At 35.4% G+C, this 17,544-nt stretch overlaps 2 protein-coding genes across 4 annotated transcripts; both read right to left on the bottom strand.

Moving 5' to 3' along the window:
- Positions 1 to 961: 961 nt before the first annotated feature.
- On the bottom strand, positions 962 to 2,228 carry LOC116165089 (methylmalonic aciduria and homocystinuria type D homolog, mitochondrial). Of its 2 annotated transcripts, XM_031479383.1 has the most exons (6): positions 2,027 to 2,228; positions 1,917 to 1,972; positions 1,713 to 1,867; positions 1,472 to 1,666; positions 1,196 to 1,418; positions 962 to 1,144 (listed from the first exon to the last, which is right to left on the bottom strand). In XM_031479383.1, exons 1-6 carry the CDS (start codon positions 2,047 to 2,049, stop codon positions 1,080 to 1,082), a joined length of 717 nt encoding a protein of 238 aa, XP_031335243.1. In that variant the 5' UTR covers positions 2,050 to 2,228; the 3' UTR covers positions 962 to 1,079. The 2 variants fall into 2 exon arrangements, with proteins under 2 accessions (XP_031335243.1, XP_031335242.1); XM_031479382.1 differs by having other exon boundaries at positions 1,917 to 2,228.
- A 403-nt stretch (positions 2,229 to 2,631) lies between these two features.
- Positions 2,632 to 16,788, bottom strand: LOC116162845 (girdin). 2 transcript variants are annotated; one of them, XM_031476570.1, is made up of 15 exons: positions 16,670 to 16,788; positions 16,446 to 16,620; positions 16,182 to 16,391; positions 14,241 to 14,450; positions 13,946 to 14,190; positions 13,813 to 13,894; positions 13,457 to 13,762; positions 12,661 to 13,410; positions 10,180 to 10,815; positions 9,837 to 10,124; positions 9,590 to 9,790; positions 9,303 to 9,541; positions 9,180 to 9,255; positions 7,314 to 7,545; positions 2,632 to 7,260 (listed from the first exon to the last, which is right to left on the bottom strand). In XM_031476570.1, the coding sequence occupies exons 2-15, from the start codon at positions 16,500 to 16,502 to the stop codon at positions 6,965 to 6,967; spliced, it is 3,828 nt and encodes a 1,275-aa protein (XP_031332430.1). In that variant the 5' UTR covers positions 16,503 to 16,620; positions 16,670 to 16,788; the 3' UTR covers positions 2,632 to 6,964. The 2 variants fall into 2 exon arrangements, with proteins under 2 accessions (XP_031332430.1, XP_031332431.1); XM_031476571.1 differs by having other exon boundaries at positions 16,446 to 16,515; positions 16,567 to 16,671.
- Between the last annotated feature and the right edge of the window lie 756 nt (positions 16,789 to 17,544).

Genomic DNA, 17,544 nt, shown 5'->3' with positions numbered 1-17,544 from the left:
AAATATACAATTGATACACAAATTTAAGACCATATTGCCTATATCCAGCTAAAATCTTCCACATAAATATCTTACCAGCAACTTTCTTACATGATTATCTTTATATACTTGGCCGGTACACTCCTACAACCATATTTTAGATGCAATTAGCAGTCCAGTATGCTCTAAACTTCGAGTGAGGTGAGGGTCACGCATATATACCTACCATGAACACCATGCTATATAATGAAATATTGTCATGCCCACTACAGTACCCCTTGAATGTGAGCGTGACCACCAACGAGATTTTACTTTGTTGGTGCACCACCCATTTTGTACAGAAAGCCTAAGGTAATCTTTTCTGGAATAATAATTATCTTTGGGAATGCATAAGGGCTAACAACAGTCCATGTACTGTATGGTGTAAGGGTAAGGGATCACATAATTCTTCTGTCTGTCTACTAGTTTGATAATAATGGATCAGTAGAGTACTTTGGTAGGGGCAATTTGAGATTAAATAGCCCGCAAACCCGCCTGCACATATGCATTGAAAGGGAGAGATAATTTCTCCTATTTCTAAATTGTGTGCAATGTAAATTTCCTTATGGCCCATTTTAAATAACTCAACGCCTTTACATTGTCTGTTGTCACACCCCTACGGTTATGAAGTATGCTAGGTATGTGCTTTCTATGGCCCATCTTTAAAAAAACACCCTGTATGTAGCAGTATTAAGTTCTTGCACCTAATGTAGATCAAAAGATATATGATGGAACAAAAGTGCTACAGCAATGCAGTCTGATATTTTATGTACAAAAATGTCATGTCCATAAAAATGTCATATTTTCTTCTAGACAAACTTTGGATATTCTCGCCAGGAATGATTATATGTAAGTTCAAGGTTATTTTATTTCAAACAACCTTGAGGTAAGTTGACATAATGGTAATCACTCCTGCCAACAATATAAAAATAAACATCAACTGTAGTTCTTTGCAAAACATCTGTAATATATATTATACTATCATCAATCCATTTATGTATCACTGATCATTTAATACAACATTTTACTCAATGTCTTTTGACTTAAAACCTCAGTATCACCTATTCTTCGGTAAATATATTATTTAAACGACGTTTATTTGATGGTGCATTTGTGAAAAGACTTCCTGCAAAAAAATATTAAGAAGAACAAGAACTAAATGGGAAAAATTCCTCACCAATGAACCTTTTTTTAGCTTCGTCAGGTACGTTGGCAACAACGGTACACTCGTTTACATCCATGATTTGGAAATCTAAACATCGAAACCTTTCATCAGTTTCATACAGAGTAGTATTTGCATTTGGAAATAAATACGGTCTACCAGAAAAGGGATTTATAAAGTCCGCCCAATATCCAGCTTTTTTCAGTTTATCACAAATGTTGTGAGCGGTTAAAACAAACTAAAACAACTTCAATAAGTATAGATTCACGTGTGTTTCACAAATAACTACACTGTTTGTGCCAACTTCTCCGTTTCAGTTTCTTTGTTGTGATGGAATAATTTCATGTTTGGCTTTAAGCTGATAGTGACTACCGAAAGTTCCGATATTTCGAGATTATTATTTGGAAAAAGATCACATACTGCCTGACGGAGTACGGCAGGACATTGCTGAACTCTGCATATTATGTCCCCATTATTGGTTTGGGGCTAAAAGTAGTTATCAATATGAAAATGTAAAAGTAATGGTGTTTACATCATCCAGCTGTTCCATAACGAAGACATGATTAGTTTGTGCAGTTGTATTTCTATCATACCACGCGGGACTCACATTTCCTGGAAGGAAAAAAGGAAATCCACTTGGTGAAGCCAACAGCTCAAAATTGGGATCTCTCCATGCCAATTTACTCTCTGTAAGGTGAAGCAAAAGGCGGTCATAGTAGGCTATGTTTATACTCACCTTTAGAAGACTGTCTGGATTTAACAACTTTGTATGGTGAATCTACATTGCTATTACTACGACGAGACAAAGTTCTAATTAAATTAATTGTGCAATTTCTAGGGAATAACCTTGATATATTATGCACTGACATATCTTCATAATCAGTCTTATGTATTAAAGGTTAATCACTCAATTTTGTCTTATTTGTTCAGAAAACACTGTAAATTTTTGTTTTTCTTACGATAAATGTAGGACGTATTTTGAAATTTACAAATTACTTAATTCTAATTTTTTGGTACGGTAAGGTCGTAGTTGTCAAATCAAAATGAACTTGAGACATCTATTAACAGCAAGTGGTACTACTTTCCATTTGGATTATAATAAAGTCTTGTATACACTATCATCAGTACTATGCATGTACATACTATGCGATCAAAAATGAGTTGCTGTCGAGCGACTGGAATTTTTGTGTACATGGCAAATCGTACTTAACTTGAACTTCCAAAGGCGACTCGACAGCAACTCATTTTTGATCGGAATACACTTGCTTTTATAATCACCCATGATGTTATATACGAGCAGTATATGAGGGCCACTCAAGTCCAGTGCGGGTAGTGTGCCAAGCACATATTAGTCGGTCAATTACTACCCGTGAGTAGGCGAGCAAGTATTACCAGTGCCATATAGACTTTTATGGCCAAAAGAAATGAAAATCTGCACACTTATAATTCGATACGTTTATAATGACATTTATTGTCTAATTTCGCTAGTAGTACAAATCATTTTACAAAACTTACATCTAAAAAGGAAAAGTGTTTGCGCTTCATATTTCAAGCAACAAATAAATGTTTATATAACTAATCTTCACACATTGCAATAAACAGCAACATCAGTATAAACTTGATGATAAAAATTCAGTGCACAGGGAAATTCAGGTAAGTTATCAGTTATTTAGCTTTAGTTCAAATAGTTTGGTGGGCATGTTGCAATGAGCTTAAATATAATAAAAATTTTTATCTTTTAAAATTTTGCAATAACTTTAACATTTAGAACTTTGTTTTGTTTTACAGATAAACTTTAAAAAAAATACATGCATACAATTCTCCTATATGCTTTTAAATGGACCAAAGTATTAAAGAATTAGACAACAAAGGAGGTATTAACAAATGATTTTCTTTGATATTTCAATGGCAATAATGATAAGTGATGCTCACATGTTGAAGTGGTGCAATAATGATTTAGCATTACCAGTCAACTTGTGAAAATGAGTGCATCGACAATTTACACAGTGATAAATGCTTCATTTATTATACCTTTTGTATATCTGCATAAGTGTTAAAGCAAATTCTGAGTGGCATTGGCCAATACGTGCTATTTAAGTTCTTTAAAATCCGATCTGAAGTTTCTAATGCTATGGTGTTATCCATTTAAAAGATACATAGGCAAATTGTATGTATGCATTCTCTTAACAAGGATCTCTATGCATATTTGGAAGACCTCAAGTGGGGGAATGCTGAAAAACCCTAGGGACATGGACACCTCGATTGATATGTCTAGCTGCACATTTTTTTTCATCTAAAACTGTTTCTGTAGGGTGTTATGTGGCAGTGGTTTTCTTCTTTAAATACAACATACAACACGCTACATATTGTTTGAACTCGTCAAAACATTCCAGACATATAAAATGTCTTATAGTTTCAACTGTTTTAAAGAAAATGTCAAATTGTCGAATGTCCAATTTATTGCAAAAATTAACAAAAAAAAAGAATATTATTTTAGTACAGAAGTTCATTATTTACTTCCCTGGTTTAATAAATTATTGTCTGGTCAGTTGTGAGAAAATTTACAATTCCACCTATGAAGGCAGGTATAGGGCATTGTATCAGAAGTATGTGTACAATGTTTCAACTAATACAAAAATTGAGTAATATACAGGGTGGTATAGGCCACGGTTACATGACATAACCTGTACAAAACGCTTCGGTTGAAGAAATACGCAACTGAAAATAAAAAATGCCGCATCCCAGGGTTTTTTTGAACATGCCCCGTACATATATTATCAAATGTGCTCCATTTGACTGATACACACTGTATGTATGGGTTTATTTGCCGAAAATTGATTAAACTGCATAAAACTTACGTGAATTACCCTGTAAGATTAAATCTTAATACAATTTCAAAATAAATATAAATAAATAAATACTGTCAGAACCACGTGCATCGACAATGCAGTCCAACATTTAATGTAAATTCTTTGGCCTTTATTAATTAATTTAAGGCAACCAATTATGTACTTATCATAAGTGACCATTCACTTCCAGTTCAAAAAAACAGGTGTGCTGGTCTTATTAGCAAGTTCTAATTGTACTGGTATAATATTATCAGTTGTGCAATGACATGAAAGTCTCTGGAATTCAAGTAGACTGTAAATGTATGTTATTGTAGGAGAATACTGCAAATAAATAGTCGACACTTGCAAGGCAATAACCAAATACTTGATGCCAAAATGCACAATAAGAGAGAAATGTATCAACACCCTATCTTTATTCTAAGCACAAAGTGAATCCATGCAGTGTAAGTAAGACGGCATGCTTGGGGGCAGTTTATCCACCGGTGGAGTCTTATATGGTGTCTTCTTACGAAATTCACGGTCGCGCGCATTGCTCGCAGGGAAAATCAAGAGATTAAAAAGAAATTTATAGAAAATAAATGATGCGGACAAAATTTCCCACAAAAAAACTCCACCACTGCAGATAATAATGCAAATTGTTTCTACAGTGTTAGTGAATTTATGTATGGTGATGTTCATTGACAACCTTAACTTTTTTTATGAATATTTTATGTAGCTTTTAAACTTGCGTTATATCCATTTAGAGTCTTTGGGTTAAATATATTACTATTATTTGTTTATCGATTATCTTGAACTCTTTATAAATCATAAGCAATTAAATGTTTGTTTTTCCAGGTAACCTTTAAATGCATGGCTTAAATAAGTGCTGTAGCCTATATGTTTTTCATTGACCCATTTCTGTTTTGCACTGACCATTACTTTTAAATGCTGTAATAATGACCTGAGACATAAACACTTTTTTTCAAAAAGAGACCATGTTATTTTATATACATTCAAAGGAATTACAGATGTAAACACGGAAATACACTCACTTTGGTGTTCCCTGGATTTTGAATCCAATGCGTCTTCTGTAAGGAAACACCATACCACTCCACTAGCAGAAGTGGATAAATCAAGTACAACCTTCTGTCCCTTTTTTACACTGCTTTGGTCATAATATTGCTTGCACCATTTAAACAGCAGTTCATATACTCCCATCTTATTTTACACTGGATGATACAGAGAGCGTTATATAGTGTGCTGCTAATATTTGTTTTATATATACTTATGATACCTACATAGATATAGAAATACTGAATGATCAAGGCGGTTTCACGCATGTCAACTTAATAAGTAAAAGTGTAGAAGCAATTCTTTGAGGTCCTGCTGCTCAAATTTCACTATAGTCCCTATATTGGTAGAGTACCACAATAGTCATGGTGAGGAATGTATGAAGTGTGGAATAGCAAAATTATAAAAATTGATATACATAATGCACATGTATCTTTTGCGATCTACAATATCAGCTGTGAGACCCATACGGAAACTTGGTGTCTTTTTTACCCTTAAAAGGTACAGCTCACTAAAGCTAAGCGCAGCAACGCGCCGCGAAGCGCACGGCAGCTCAGCCGAGCGCATTTCCGTGCCTATACAATGACAGATTTGAGGTTAGGGATGTGAATCCAGAGGCGCTTTCTTTCAGTGATCCAAACGCGTTTGGATTGTGAAATCACGTTCTTTCGAAGTGTAATCTTATGATCATGATTGCTAAAATCGTGAACAAACTGAACATAAAAGTTTTATGATTCATTTACTGATCACGAATTCCTAACCTATAAATGCAAAGATATTTTTGCTCAAATGTTAGGTTAGTCAATAATTATAACTGAAGAGGAACAAATTTGTGCAAGTACTTCTACTTGTATTCAAATTATTTTCATAATCCAAACAAAAAATACGTAATTCAAATGCAAATGTGTACTACCATACTTTGATTTAAATTCGCGGGTTTTTTCGTAAAACGTGATCCTTAAAATCAATATCGCAAAGTAGCCGAAAGAAAGCGCCTCAGGTATGGCAAGCCATGGAGTCACTGTAGGCAAGCCCAAATGAAAGAAAGGGGTTGCGTGTATTACGTGTTTAAAACTTCGACCAATAAAAAATGTTCATTCAAATGTACCGGGAATTTTTCTGAAGGTGCTTAACTATTTCTGTTGGACGAATTGGTAATAGTAACTGTTAATTATATCAACCTCTCTTAAACCTTTAACAGGCAAAATGTTGAAAATGCGCAGTATATGTGAATGAAAACATTCATTCTGAAAATTGACAAACCCTGCATAGCGTATAACCCCAAAATCAAATGTAGAAATCTGTAATTTTTGTTTCGTTGCAACGAATGTTCAAAGCAAAAAGACACATGTTACTAATTGAACAATAATTTGGAAGATTTAAACTGTAGAATAAACCAGACACTAGTTAAATTGACATGCAGTGAAAATAAACTGAACTCTCAGTTTTACTGCTCAACCCTGATGCAGACTGTCCCTCAAAGCCATTAGAAAACTGAAATAGAGAGTAACGTTTTTGAATTGTGTAAGATGACATCTACAGTCAGCAGTTTGGTGTGTTTATCGTAGTAGGTAGTCAGTTGTAAATAACATTGGATTAACAATGATAAAAGGCAAGAGAAAATGTTGACAATAATGTTGTTTCAGGTAATAATGCCAATTTTTCATGATCAATCTGTGTCTGATGGCATAAGTATTTCTTTGATGATTTACAAGTGGCACTTAATTACTGGGATTGTGATTTTCCATAAAAGCTACGTATCACATCTATCCAATCCAAGGCGTGATTATCTGTACAATTCATATGTATGCAACAAATAGGAAGCAGCTGTTTTGTCAATTATTACAAAATGATCACAGATTGGTTGTAATTATTGAAACGCGTTTCAAACACATCCATATTCATACCAAATTGCATTGTCACGCGGATTGTCACTTTTTTTCTTTTCAGTTGTTTCTTTTGATGTGCTTTCCTCTACAGTTTTTGCTGTTTGACCCGTACTACTACTTTGCGTATCGCCTATTACTGTAGATATTCTGTTATAAACTAGTAGTGGAGCGGGCGATTTATTTGCTGTAGCAACAGAGGGATCATCGTCAGATAAGTAAACTGTCCTTCTGGTGCCAATTGATCCTAAGCTCAGCGCACTACCTTGCTCACGTTGTGAATACACTTGATCACCTGCAACAATGGGCATTAGTAAATTAGCTACCTAAAGAAGCAATAATAACTACTGGCAATGCTATTACGATGCGAAGTTAAATCACGGTGTGATCTCCTAACAGTAACCTCGTCTCTTGGTTTGTGACCATGAAGGCTTCCTGTCGATCTCTTGAAGTGCTCGTTGGTCTTGCCACTTTCGTCAATACTATTATCTGAATCATTCCCACCAGACTCCCCTGATCCGCCCCCTAACGTAAACTGAGATTGTGACAGTCTAGATTCTTCATGCCAAGATCTTCGATTCTAAGGAAATCAGATTCGTTAATCCGTATAGTCTGTCCACAAATTGAATCAACTTTGCTCACTTATTACAAAGTGAAAAAAGTCTTTTTGTATTCAAAATTTAACATTTCATAGTGAAGAAAAGAAAACACTTTCTTATCAAAACTCATGTCTTTGATAAAGTATTTCTTGGACTCAAATTTTATGAGAAAGTAACTGGCGCCAACAGAATTTTGCTATTTTAAAACGTTGGGCAACAAGGAACGTCTCTTGAATGAAATGGGTGTTCCTCTTGGGTAAATAAAGCATTATTATTATTATTATTATTATTATTATCGTTTTTTACTCACTCATGGTGGTATGTTTCACATGAGATGGGTGATGGGACCAAGTCATCATGTGGTATAGTGTGGCGTTTAGTGTCGTCATTGGTTTAGAAACTTTCTGACCATATTTGCAGTATTTAGTAGTATGGCCTTCTGTATGTTTGTGTGTATATGCGTGCTGAGTTGTAGTGCTTGTAAGTGATGTGTAAATGTTTTTGTTGTGAGTCCTGTGACTGAGAGTACGACCGGTACTATTGTTACTTGTTCTTGCTTTCAGAGTTCTTTGAGTTCTATTGCTAGTGGGGTATACTTTATGATCTTTTCTTGCTCTTTGTGTACGAGATTAGCGTCGTTTGGGATGGCTATGTCTATTAACTGTGTTGTGTGTGCGGCTTTATTAATTAGTGTCATGTCCGGTCTGTTATGTGCGATTGTCTTGTCCGTATATAATGTCCTGTCCCAGTATAATTTGTATTTGTTGTTTTCTAGTATGTTTGACAGTGTATACTTGTAGTATGGTGTGCGTGTTTGAATCAGTTGGTGTTTTAGTGCGAGTTCTTGATGTATGATTTTTGCTGCTGTCTATTCGTGTAGTCGGTGCCTGCAATTACTTTACACACTCCTGTAATATGTTCAATTGTTTCTTGATATGCATGGCATTTTCTACATCTATCTGTGTCGATATGTTCTTTTATGATGTACTTTCTGTAATTTCTTGTTGCTATTACTCGATCTTGTATCGCCATAATAAAGGCTTCTGTTTCGGGAAATAATTGCCCCGCTGTTAACCAGGAGTACGTTGGGTGTTTTGTCAATATGAATATCTTGCACTAGTGAAGTTATTATTATTATTAACATAGTTGTTATTAAAGATAATTGATTTTTAGCTTCATAGCTAGAGCTAGGTTGCTATTGCGATCGTCGTCTTTTGGACATGAAGCTAATTGTTTTACTATAGTGCATATATGGTCGATGCCTTTTGCAACACCCCATAGGATTTACACTACTAAATCTATGATGTCCCAAATTTGCTACCCCAAGTAGGTACCTATTTTAAAGACAAAGTGTATCTACCTAACATTAACTTTCCGTTTTTTTTATTATAGAACTGAACAAACGTAAAAAAGAATTGCAATTTTAGAAAAATCAGAGAACTCTCCCTAAACATTGCCATTTAACGTACACGATCTGTGTAGTTGTACGCATTTTTTAGACCATATAATGTCCTCTAGCAAAGAAATGCTATACTTGACAGAAACATGTGTTTCCACAAAAAAGAGTCTACTTTTACCCACCCTATACTTATCTGAAAAGATGTACTTTACTTACTCTACTAGGAACTTTATTAATGATGTCAGAACCAGCCTTTCTCATGCGTCTCACTAAAGTGGAACCAAAACCTTTCCTACAAACAATGCATAAGTACAATGATGTAAAAAGAACAATCAATACTTTTTCGAAGATGCATTATCAAGCTTTCTATAATGTTCCATTATTTTTTCTTCTAGCTTCTCCTTTTGTCTACACAAGTTGTTCAGCTTATCAGTAAATTGCTTCTCTTCCAAATGATAATGTTGCTTATCTTCCAAAGAGTGTGTTAATAACGAATGATACTGTGACAGCAGCTGCGACACATGGTCCATGAGTGCCCTACGATCCGTATCTAATGAATGGTTCATTTCCAACAACATCTAAAATATCAGTGCAACAAGCACACTTCACACGCTTTTTATGCATACATCACATTTTTGCTGCAATTTGGCGTTGTCCAACTGAAGACCAGAAACCAAATCCGACCGCGAACTAAGCTCGCCCTGCATTTCTGTATTACCCAATCGTAGCTTACCCGACTCGGCACGAAGCGATTTATACTCCTCTTGTAAGGCTCGGTATTCTGTCTTCAACCTCTCACTTGCAGTGAATAAATTTCGAAAATCGTCCTGAAAAGTAACAAAGGGTTATCAAGAACTACTAGAAATTACCCACCTTTAACTTCGAGTGCTCTGCACGCAGATTACCCAAGCTTTTAGATTCATTTTTCAATGCATCCTTTTCCAATTCGAGCGACGTTATTTTCTTTTCAAGGGTCGAGTTGATGTCTTTTAGTACGCGAATTTCCGATCGTAAATCGCGATTTCCTTTCTTAATTTGGTCTTGCTCCTTTTTCATTTCGTCATACTCCGTATATAACTGCTCATGAAGTGAACGTAAGGTTGCTTGATCTAAGAGTAGAGTGTCGTGTTGAGTACTTTGAACTTTTTGTTGCTTGGACATCTGGAACAGTTAATAAAAGTACGCGATTAAGGATGTATGGCATTGTTCTAATCACCTCCTCTTTTTCGGCTACCAGTTGACTATTGGCTAATTGCAATGCGGTCTGCTGTGTGGTCAGAGAATTTACTTGTGACGCCAGTGTCGAAATTTCAACTTGCATTTTGGCATTGTCGGTTTGCAGAGATTCATTGATCTGTTGCAAACTACTCACTTCGGCAACTAATTTTTCACACTGCTGATTCCACTCTGCACTAATACTGGACACAACTTGTTCAGCCTGCTTCAGGACATCATCATCGATGTGTAAGGTTTCGGAACAATTTTTACATTTTTCATCGGATTCGGGTTGCAGCAGCGAATATATATTTTTAGATAAATCCGGATTAGAGAGCATTTTTTCTACAATGACATTGATGTCGTTATCCAAGATATCAATATTTAATCCTAATCGTTCTAAATTTGCTTTAAACTTTTCATTAGTTACTTTTTCAGATATTAAATCCTTTTGCAATGTTGCAATAGTTTCTGTGTAAACGGCCGCTTGTGACAGTAATTCCTGCGCTTTTTGCTCATACTCTTGAAGCTTTTCAATTTGTGCTGTTGAAGTTGTTTTCTCTTTACATAGCTCGCTTATTTCTTTTGCTTGTTTTTCACTATTTACGGAAAATTGGTCCAATGTAACATCTTTTTCCTAAAATATATTGAAATACTTATAGTAATAATTAATATCATGCAAGTAAAAAAATCAAGTGAACTAACATTTTTGAAAATGTATGGACACACGAATAGAATTGACCATATAAATCACCTCCAAACCCAAGTTTTTTGTCAGAAGTTGGTCATATTGGCGCTTTATAATAATAATAATAGAGATTTATTACCCAACAGAACACATTCCAATTACAGGACAATACATATTTAATAGTTAACGCACAATTATTTAGTGTAATAAGAAAAAAGAAAGAAACAAAAGAAAAACTCAAAATCCTAACATAACTAAACAACAACAAAATAATTAAATTCATTCATTCATTAAATTTAAGCGAACACTGTCATATGCTCAAGTAACATAAATGAAATTTTTACTTACCTACTTACTTACCATTTTGGACCCCTTCAATCCAAAAGCATACTGAAAGAAAATGTTATTGAACATGCTCACTTTCGTAAATTTGAGGTAGACACCTGGCTTATACTTGAAGATATAACATGTAATTTCAAATTAAATTAATTGATAAAGTAGCCAGAGCTTTGTTTAAATTGATTGTGGGCCAAATTAGATAAAAATGCGAAATTATTGCTTTTATTTAATTTGATAAAACATTTTAAGTTGATAAAATTTTTGCAAATTTCTTTTGTTTTTTTATTTTCAAATGACCCTTTCTTACTTAAAAAACAGGCCTTGTAGTTAGTGGTAAGAAAAGTTAGGGTTTAGTTTTAAATTTAAGGTGTTCAAGTGAATATTAATTGATACTGTTTGTGCTAATAAAATAATTACATTTTGTTTCAAACTCTAGTTATTTTAGCTTTTCAAGTCATTTTCAGTGACAAATAGTCGGGTCTTATTTATTTTTATAACTATTATCTATTCATCCAACAGAAAGCTCCTCCCTAGGAGCCTCCTCTCAAAAAATTCCCGACACATTTAAATAAACATTTTTTATTGATTGAATATATGAAACCCGTAACACGCAACCACTCCTAAACTAACATATCTAAACCCCAAACCTGTCATTGCGTTTTGGTCAACATTTTCCATTGCATTCCTTCATAGACAAACTCGCTTTCATTTGCAGATTTTACCTACGTATTTTTATTTATATTTAGATACAGCATGTTCGCTTATCGAGGATATTCAAAACGAGTGTGCAGAATTAAGCTGTATAATTAATTTGATAGATCTTGTATGTTAACCTTACTTTTGTGCTGATAAAAAATAGATATTGATGCGCAACAATTATTTGAACATAATATAAACTGCAATTTTATTCCAGTGGCAGTTGAAAATATTGCTGCTTCAATAAACATTGGATGAGGGGTAAGTGTCTACCCCTTTGGGTGCTGCTAAGCAGTTTATACGACTAGTATAGCCTCTCGCCCTACGTAAAACGGGCAAATTAGGGATAAAATGGGGGGGGGGATTAACCTCGAAGGTTATTAACCCCTGAGTCCAATACCACTCCGAGGTGTAAATACCACTGTAAGTCGGACGTACAGTGGTATTTGAACCTAGGCCTCGACCTAGACCGTGGCATCAGAGGAACAGCACAATTTAGCAACCCTTTTGAAAAACGGTGGTAACTTTTTTCTGATTTGCTAATCAGAAGAACACTATGTTACATTATAACCTGTCTGACCTCAAAACAGATATACTGTTGAAGTCGCGCAGCCATTGTTTAAAAGCAAAGACAATCACAGGTCATCTTCCCTCCCTCTCATTCCCACTTCAAGTTCTAATAACCAACTTCTGACAAGGACATATGGTGCATTGAATATTACCAACAGAAGATAATAAAATGCACTAAATCAAACTCACCTCAATTGTATGTTTTAATTTGGTAATATCTTTGTGCATATTTGCATTTTCCTTTTCTAACGAGACTATCTTCTCCTTTTGCTCATTGTTTAATTTTTCATAGAGTGCCGTACGATTTACCTCCGCCTGCAAATGTTGCACTTGCTCCAACATTTGATTCAAAGATTTATCTGCATCATCGGCACGTTTGCGAATGGTATCGCATAAAGTGTGAACCCTTTGTTTCTCTTTGGTGAGAATATCCATATTTTTTTCCAGCTCTTGCACTTTCAACCGTTCGTGCTGTAACTCCTGAGATTGTCTGTCCGATATAACTTTTCCAGTATCCATTGTGTCTTGTAGTTTCCTGTTTTCCTGCAAAGCGTTTTTAAAAAGTGCCTCCAATTCAGTATTTTGTCTATTTAATCGATCACAATTATCTTGCAATTGACTACATTTTAAAGCTAGCCTCTTTTTTTCCTTTTCAAGATCTAAGATTTTATTTGACGAGTCATGAAAGTTGTGTTCCTTAAGGGAGTCAATAGTTGAAAGTAGTTTTTGATTTTCCAATTCAAGCTTTAACGCCCTAGCTTGAGCGTTATTTGTTAGTTGCTCCGATAAACTATTATCACCCGAGTTTGTTTCCTCCTTATCGGAATCTATTTGTATGTTCGACAAACTAGTTTCTTGCAAAGCTGATTTGGTGACCTGTTGTAACTGAATATTTTCTTCTATTAATTCCTGAATTTTTTCTTTTGCCGCGTCTCTTTCCTAAAAGTTAAAATTACTCCCATATAAACTGAAGGAGGCCACTAACTAAAGTAAAATCGTTAATATTTTGTTTGCACGTTAAAAGTTCAGCTTCTAATTGTAGCACATGGTCAGTCCTTTGTCTTGATCTCGCCAATTGGGCTTCTAACATCTCCCGTGTTTCCATTAGAACCCTGTTATCTTCTCTCAGTTCGTCCACTCTAACTTTGTAAAAATCCGCATCAGCCAAACGTTCCCTATACCGTATGGCCTCGTTCTCCAATTTATCAGCTCTCTCTGCTTTTTCTCGCATTGCATCTGCCTCATCTCGGTACACTTTCGCCTTTCTGATTTCTACCAGTAAATCAGAATTCTAAAACAAAACTAAGCATAAACGGGAAAATCAATTTTTTTTAACTTTACCTCCATTTTTAACTTGCTCAAAAGCATATTGGCGTGTTCCAGCTCTTCACGACATTCTGCCAGAATCTCAGATTTTTCTTCGCTAAAAAATTCGGATTTTTATACTGTATTAAATACCACTAAAAGTTCCTACAGTTCCTGCCTTTGTTTTCGTAATCGCGCTTTCATGTCAGCCAGTTCCACAGCTCTATGATTCGACTCCACACCTTCAAAAGTAATGTTACTGTTGCTAACATTTGGTTCCTGGTTCAAGTCTGTTATCCACTTATGAAGCAAATTATCTCTTTCACTGGCTAAAGAACGGACATGCGTATAAAGGCGCTCCGCAGACTGATCGGCCCAATCAAGTGTAAGCACAACATTTTGTCCCTCGGTTACCTACAGGAAACGCTTTACTGGTTCGTTCAGTTTTCAATCACCCACAATACCTGCTTAATGCATTCCACAATGTCATGTTGTGTATCAAGTGAGAGTTCCTTTATTTTTGAAATAAAATACTCCTTCGTTGGCCCTTGCACAGCGCAACCAAGAAGCAACAAAAGTAACAAACGCATTTGTTCTAAGGCAGTTTGAGAAGCTGGTGTTCGGCCTAATGTTATACAGTCCGGTAGGGCTACAACGACTTGGCCCAATTCTTCCTTGAATACAAATTATGTCTTTGATTATGTGTGTAAGTGAAAAAGTGCGTGCGTTATATTCACAATAAAAAATACTACTCAATAAAATATGTACTTTTTTTAGGGGCCTTATAAAAAAATAAAGTTGATTACTTCTGAACGAAACGTATTAAAAATCTCTCAATAGTGTCTTGTTGAGCTAAAAAAGCGGTAATGAGAAAGTGTTTATTTTTTATGTATCTGTTCAAGTAACATCAGAAAAAAATGCCAAAAGACAAATTTCGGTTTTTCTGGAATATCTTCTTCATTGTGGTCAAATGCAAGGACCATTAGACCTTGGACTGGTTGGAGAGGACCGTCCCTCTTATTAGGCCCTGGGATGGCGCGTCTCTGAAAGTTCAGAGGCACGTCCCTAAGGTAACCAAGGTGATGGCTGTGTTATATGGGTTCCCAGGTGACAAGACCACCATCTTGAAGCGCCTCCAGAGGCAAAATCCTGGTTTCAGGACGAGTCTATGGAGGACCCTGTCGTTAGGGTATCTCCCAGAAAGCTGGAGAAAGGTAATAGTTGTGTACCTACCTAAGCAACCATGACCTGTGCACAGGAGAACCTACACAGACTACTGTAATAAACATATATATACACATGCAGTGACACTGAGGGCCCTGTCGGCAGACTGGTTCCGATCGGTTACAATGCTTGTAAAGTCACTAAATATAGAAAGTCCAGCAATCCATTGGGCCCGTGTGTTAGAGAGAGAACGCATGATTTTTGCCCAAAAATGGCGGAAGTTACCAGATTCTAGTAACTTTAATGTTAGGGATTGTTCCACCTGTTTGGAGATATCTGCATATATTTTTATAAAACATGACAGTACTATGAAGTTAGGTTATAAAAAATTACAGCTATTCAGATTTTATTTGTCAATTTTTTTAAGTTGGCAGCAAAATTGCCCAAAAATGGCGGATGATTGCGGTACTTTCTATATCTAGTGACTTTAAGTGCTTGATTGTGGGTGCTCCCTCTGTTGTCAGAACCAGGATTAAAGACTAGGTGATCATTTAAATGATCATGATCTTTAAGAAAAAAATTGTTGACTAAAAATTGGCTCAAAGCATCTTTTTCCCTCATAATTCAGTAATACACATGAACAACTTTCAGTGAAATCCAAAATTTTACGCTCAAAGGGCACTGTTTTGCAATTTCAGTGCTAACTAAAATTCTGTTTAGAAATGTTGTTTATATTATCAGTTCCATACCAAGACTTAGGATTTGAGAAAAGGCGCCATGAGTACATGACAAATCCTGAGTTTTCTTGAACACTTTGTACTTCCTGGAGTCATTCATGTTTAAATTACTAATAATAGTATACCTACACTTGTTTACTGAGACATTGATATCTAGGGAACAATTTTAGCTTACATATGATCATTAAGGCCTAGCGATTCATTTCGCCTTAATAACAAGATAGAAGTGGAGAGAAATGTAAGTGCACCTGCACATCAAGTACAAGATTTATGTTGGAAATTGCGATATAAAAATAGAAAGTTTTAATGAATCTGTCTTGTACCTAAATGTGATGTTTTAAAATGCATCAATTTATTGCTGCTCAAAAGATGGTGCTATATGAACTCAAGTCATGCTTAAATCATTTAAGATCATACCAAATTCAAATAATATTCACAGAATGTAACCATCTAAGAATATGACATCTTTGACTAATGTCACCTATTTTTTCATGTAAACCATACCTCGTAAAGGCATTTTATGTTTTTAACAATGCAGTGAAACGTCCTAATACGATTCGTAGTAATATTTAAGCTCTGCAATGACGCAAGCGGCGAAGGAATCGGCTGGGCAGGTTCAGGATCGATTAAAAGTAAAACTTCGCTTATAGGCCCTCCATCAAAGAACGTTTCGTACACTTGTAGAGTCTCTGGCTTTTTGACACACGTTCCAAGCTGTACAAAACGAATTACTTCTAATAATAATACTGAATACATTAACTTTGTTACCCAACTAACTAAAGGTCCTCCTAAAAACTCTTCAATATCTGCTTGACTAGCTGCCATCTTCACTGAAACACTTGTTTTATGGCAGGGGTGGAACACTCATCTTTTTGTATTTATAATTTACTTGTTCCTTGCAAACGAGGTATTTTATCAGTTAGTCATTACACATCCATTTTTCCTGCAAATGCTTTGCACTCATTTTTAAATTCCCATGCTGTCAAACATACTCTTTTGTTGTGTACACGAATCCATAGGCGTGCTTAAGACATTTCCTTGTAGCTTTGTCCACCCTTCGATGATAAACCAGATAATACCAATTTCTCGTTTATATTTATTCAATCAAAATAATTTGTGAATTATTTTGACCCTACTGTTAAAATTAATAATACCCATTTTATGTTTATAGTTTAAGTGTTAACGAACGTCACTGATTTATAATATTTGTGTTGTTCTCCCACGAAATTTTTTTTAAATACCTCATCACTGACCTACAAAACAAGTTCTTTTAGGTAACTGTTTCCAGTTACAGACGTATTAAAACCTTAAAATGCCAACAATTCTTTTTGAATATCATATGGGTCAAATTTTAGACATACTATGTAATAATAAATCGGTAACATGACATGGAGGGGCCTATGTGCCTTAGATACTTAGGTAGATACAATTTTAAGTTATGAAAGTAAAATCAATGTCATCTAGTAGAACATTCCTTTCCTTTTATATCGTTTCGTTCGTAAGATGTCTAATTGCGTAACAGTTCTTACTACAGACAGTGTACCACATCAGGTACCTCTATACACTGGCGAAACATGGTATACCTATGTTGTAAAAGTATCCAAATTTGTACACGTGTTCGTTAGGACCTAATAAACGAATATACTCGAGGAGGGCGAGTGCAACCCCTTTCGGGGAGTTTACCCCATTCAGTTTTAGCGTATTTTCCTCAAAATGAAAAATCGCTCTTGGCTGTACTTTGTCGTCCGTCCATCCATCTGTTCGTCCGCCCATCACACGTACTACTTCTACGCGACTGAACTGATTAAAGCCTTTAGGCGATATGGGCCTCATTAGAAAGGATTTGGCGCAAGGATTCCCTGCGTAC

Source organism: Photinus pyralis, unplaced genomic scaffold, assembly GCF_008802855.1.
Source record: "Photinus pyralis isolate 1611_PpyrPB1 unplaced genomic scaffold, Ppyr1.3 Ppyr1.4_LG2, whole genome shotgun sequence".
Classification (NCBI taxonomy): Eukaryota; Metazoa; Arthropoda; class Insecta; order Coleoptera; family Lampyridae; genus Photinus; species Photinus pyralis.
This window is presented reverse-complemented; position numbering and strand designations above follow the sequence as displayed.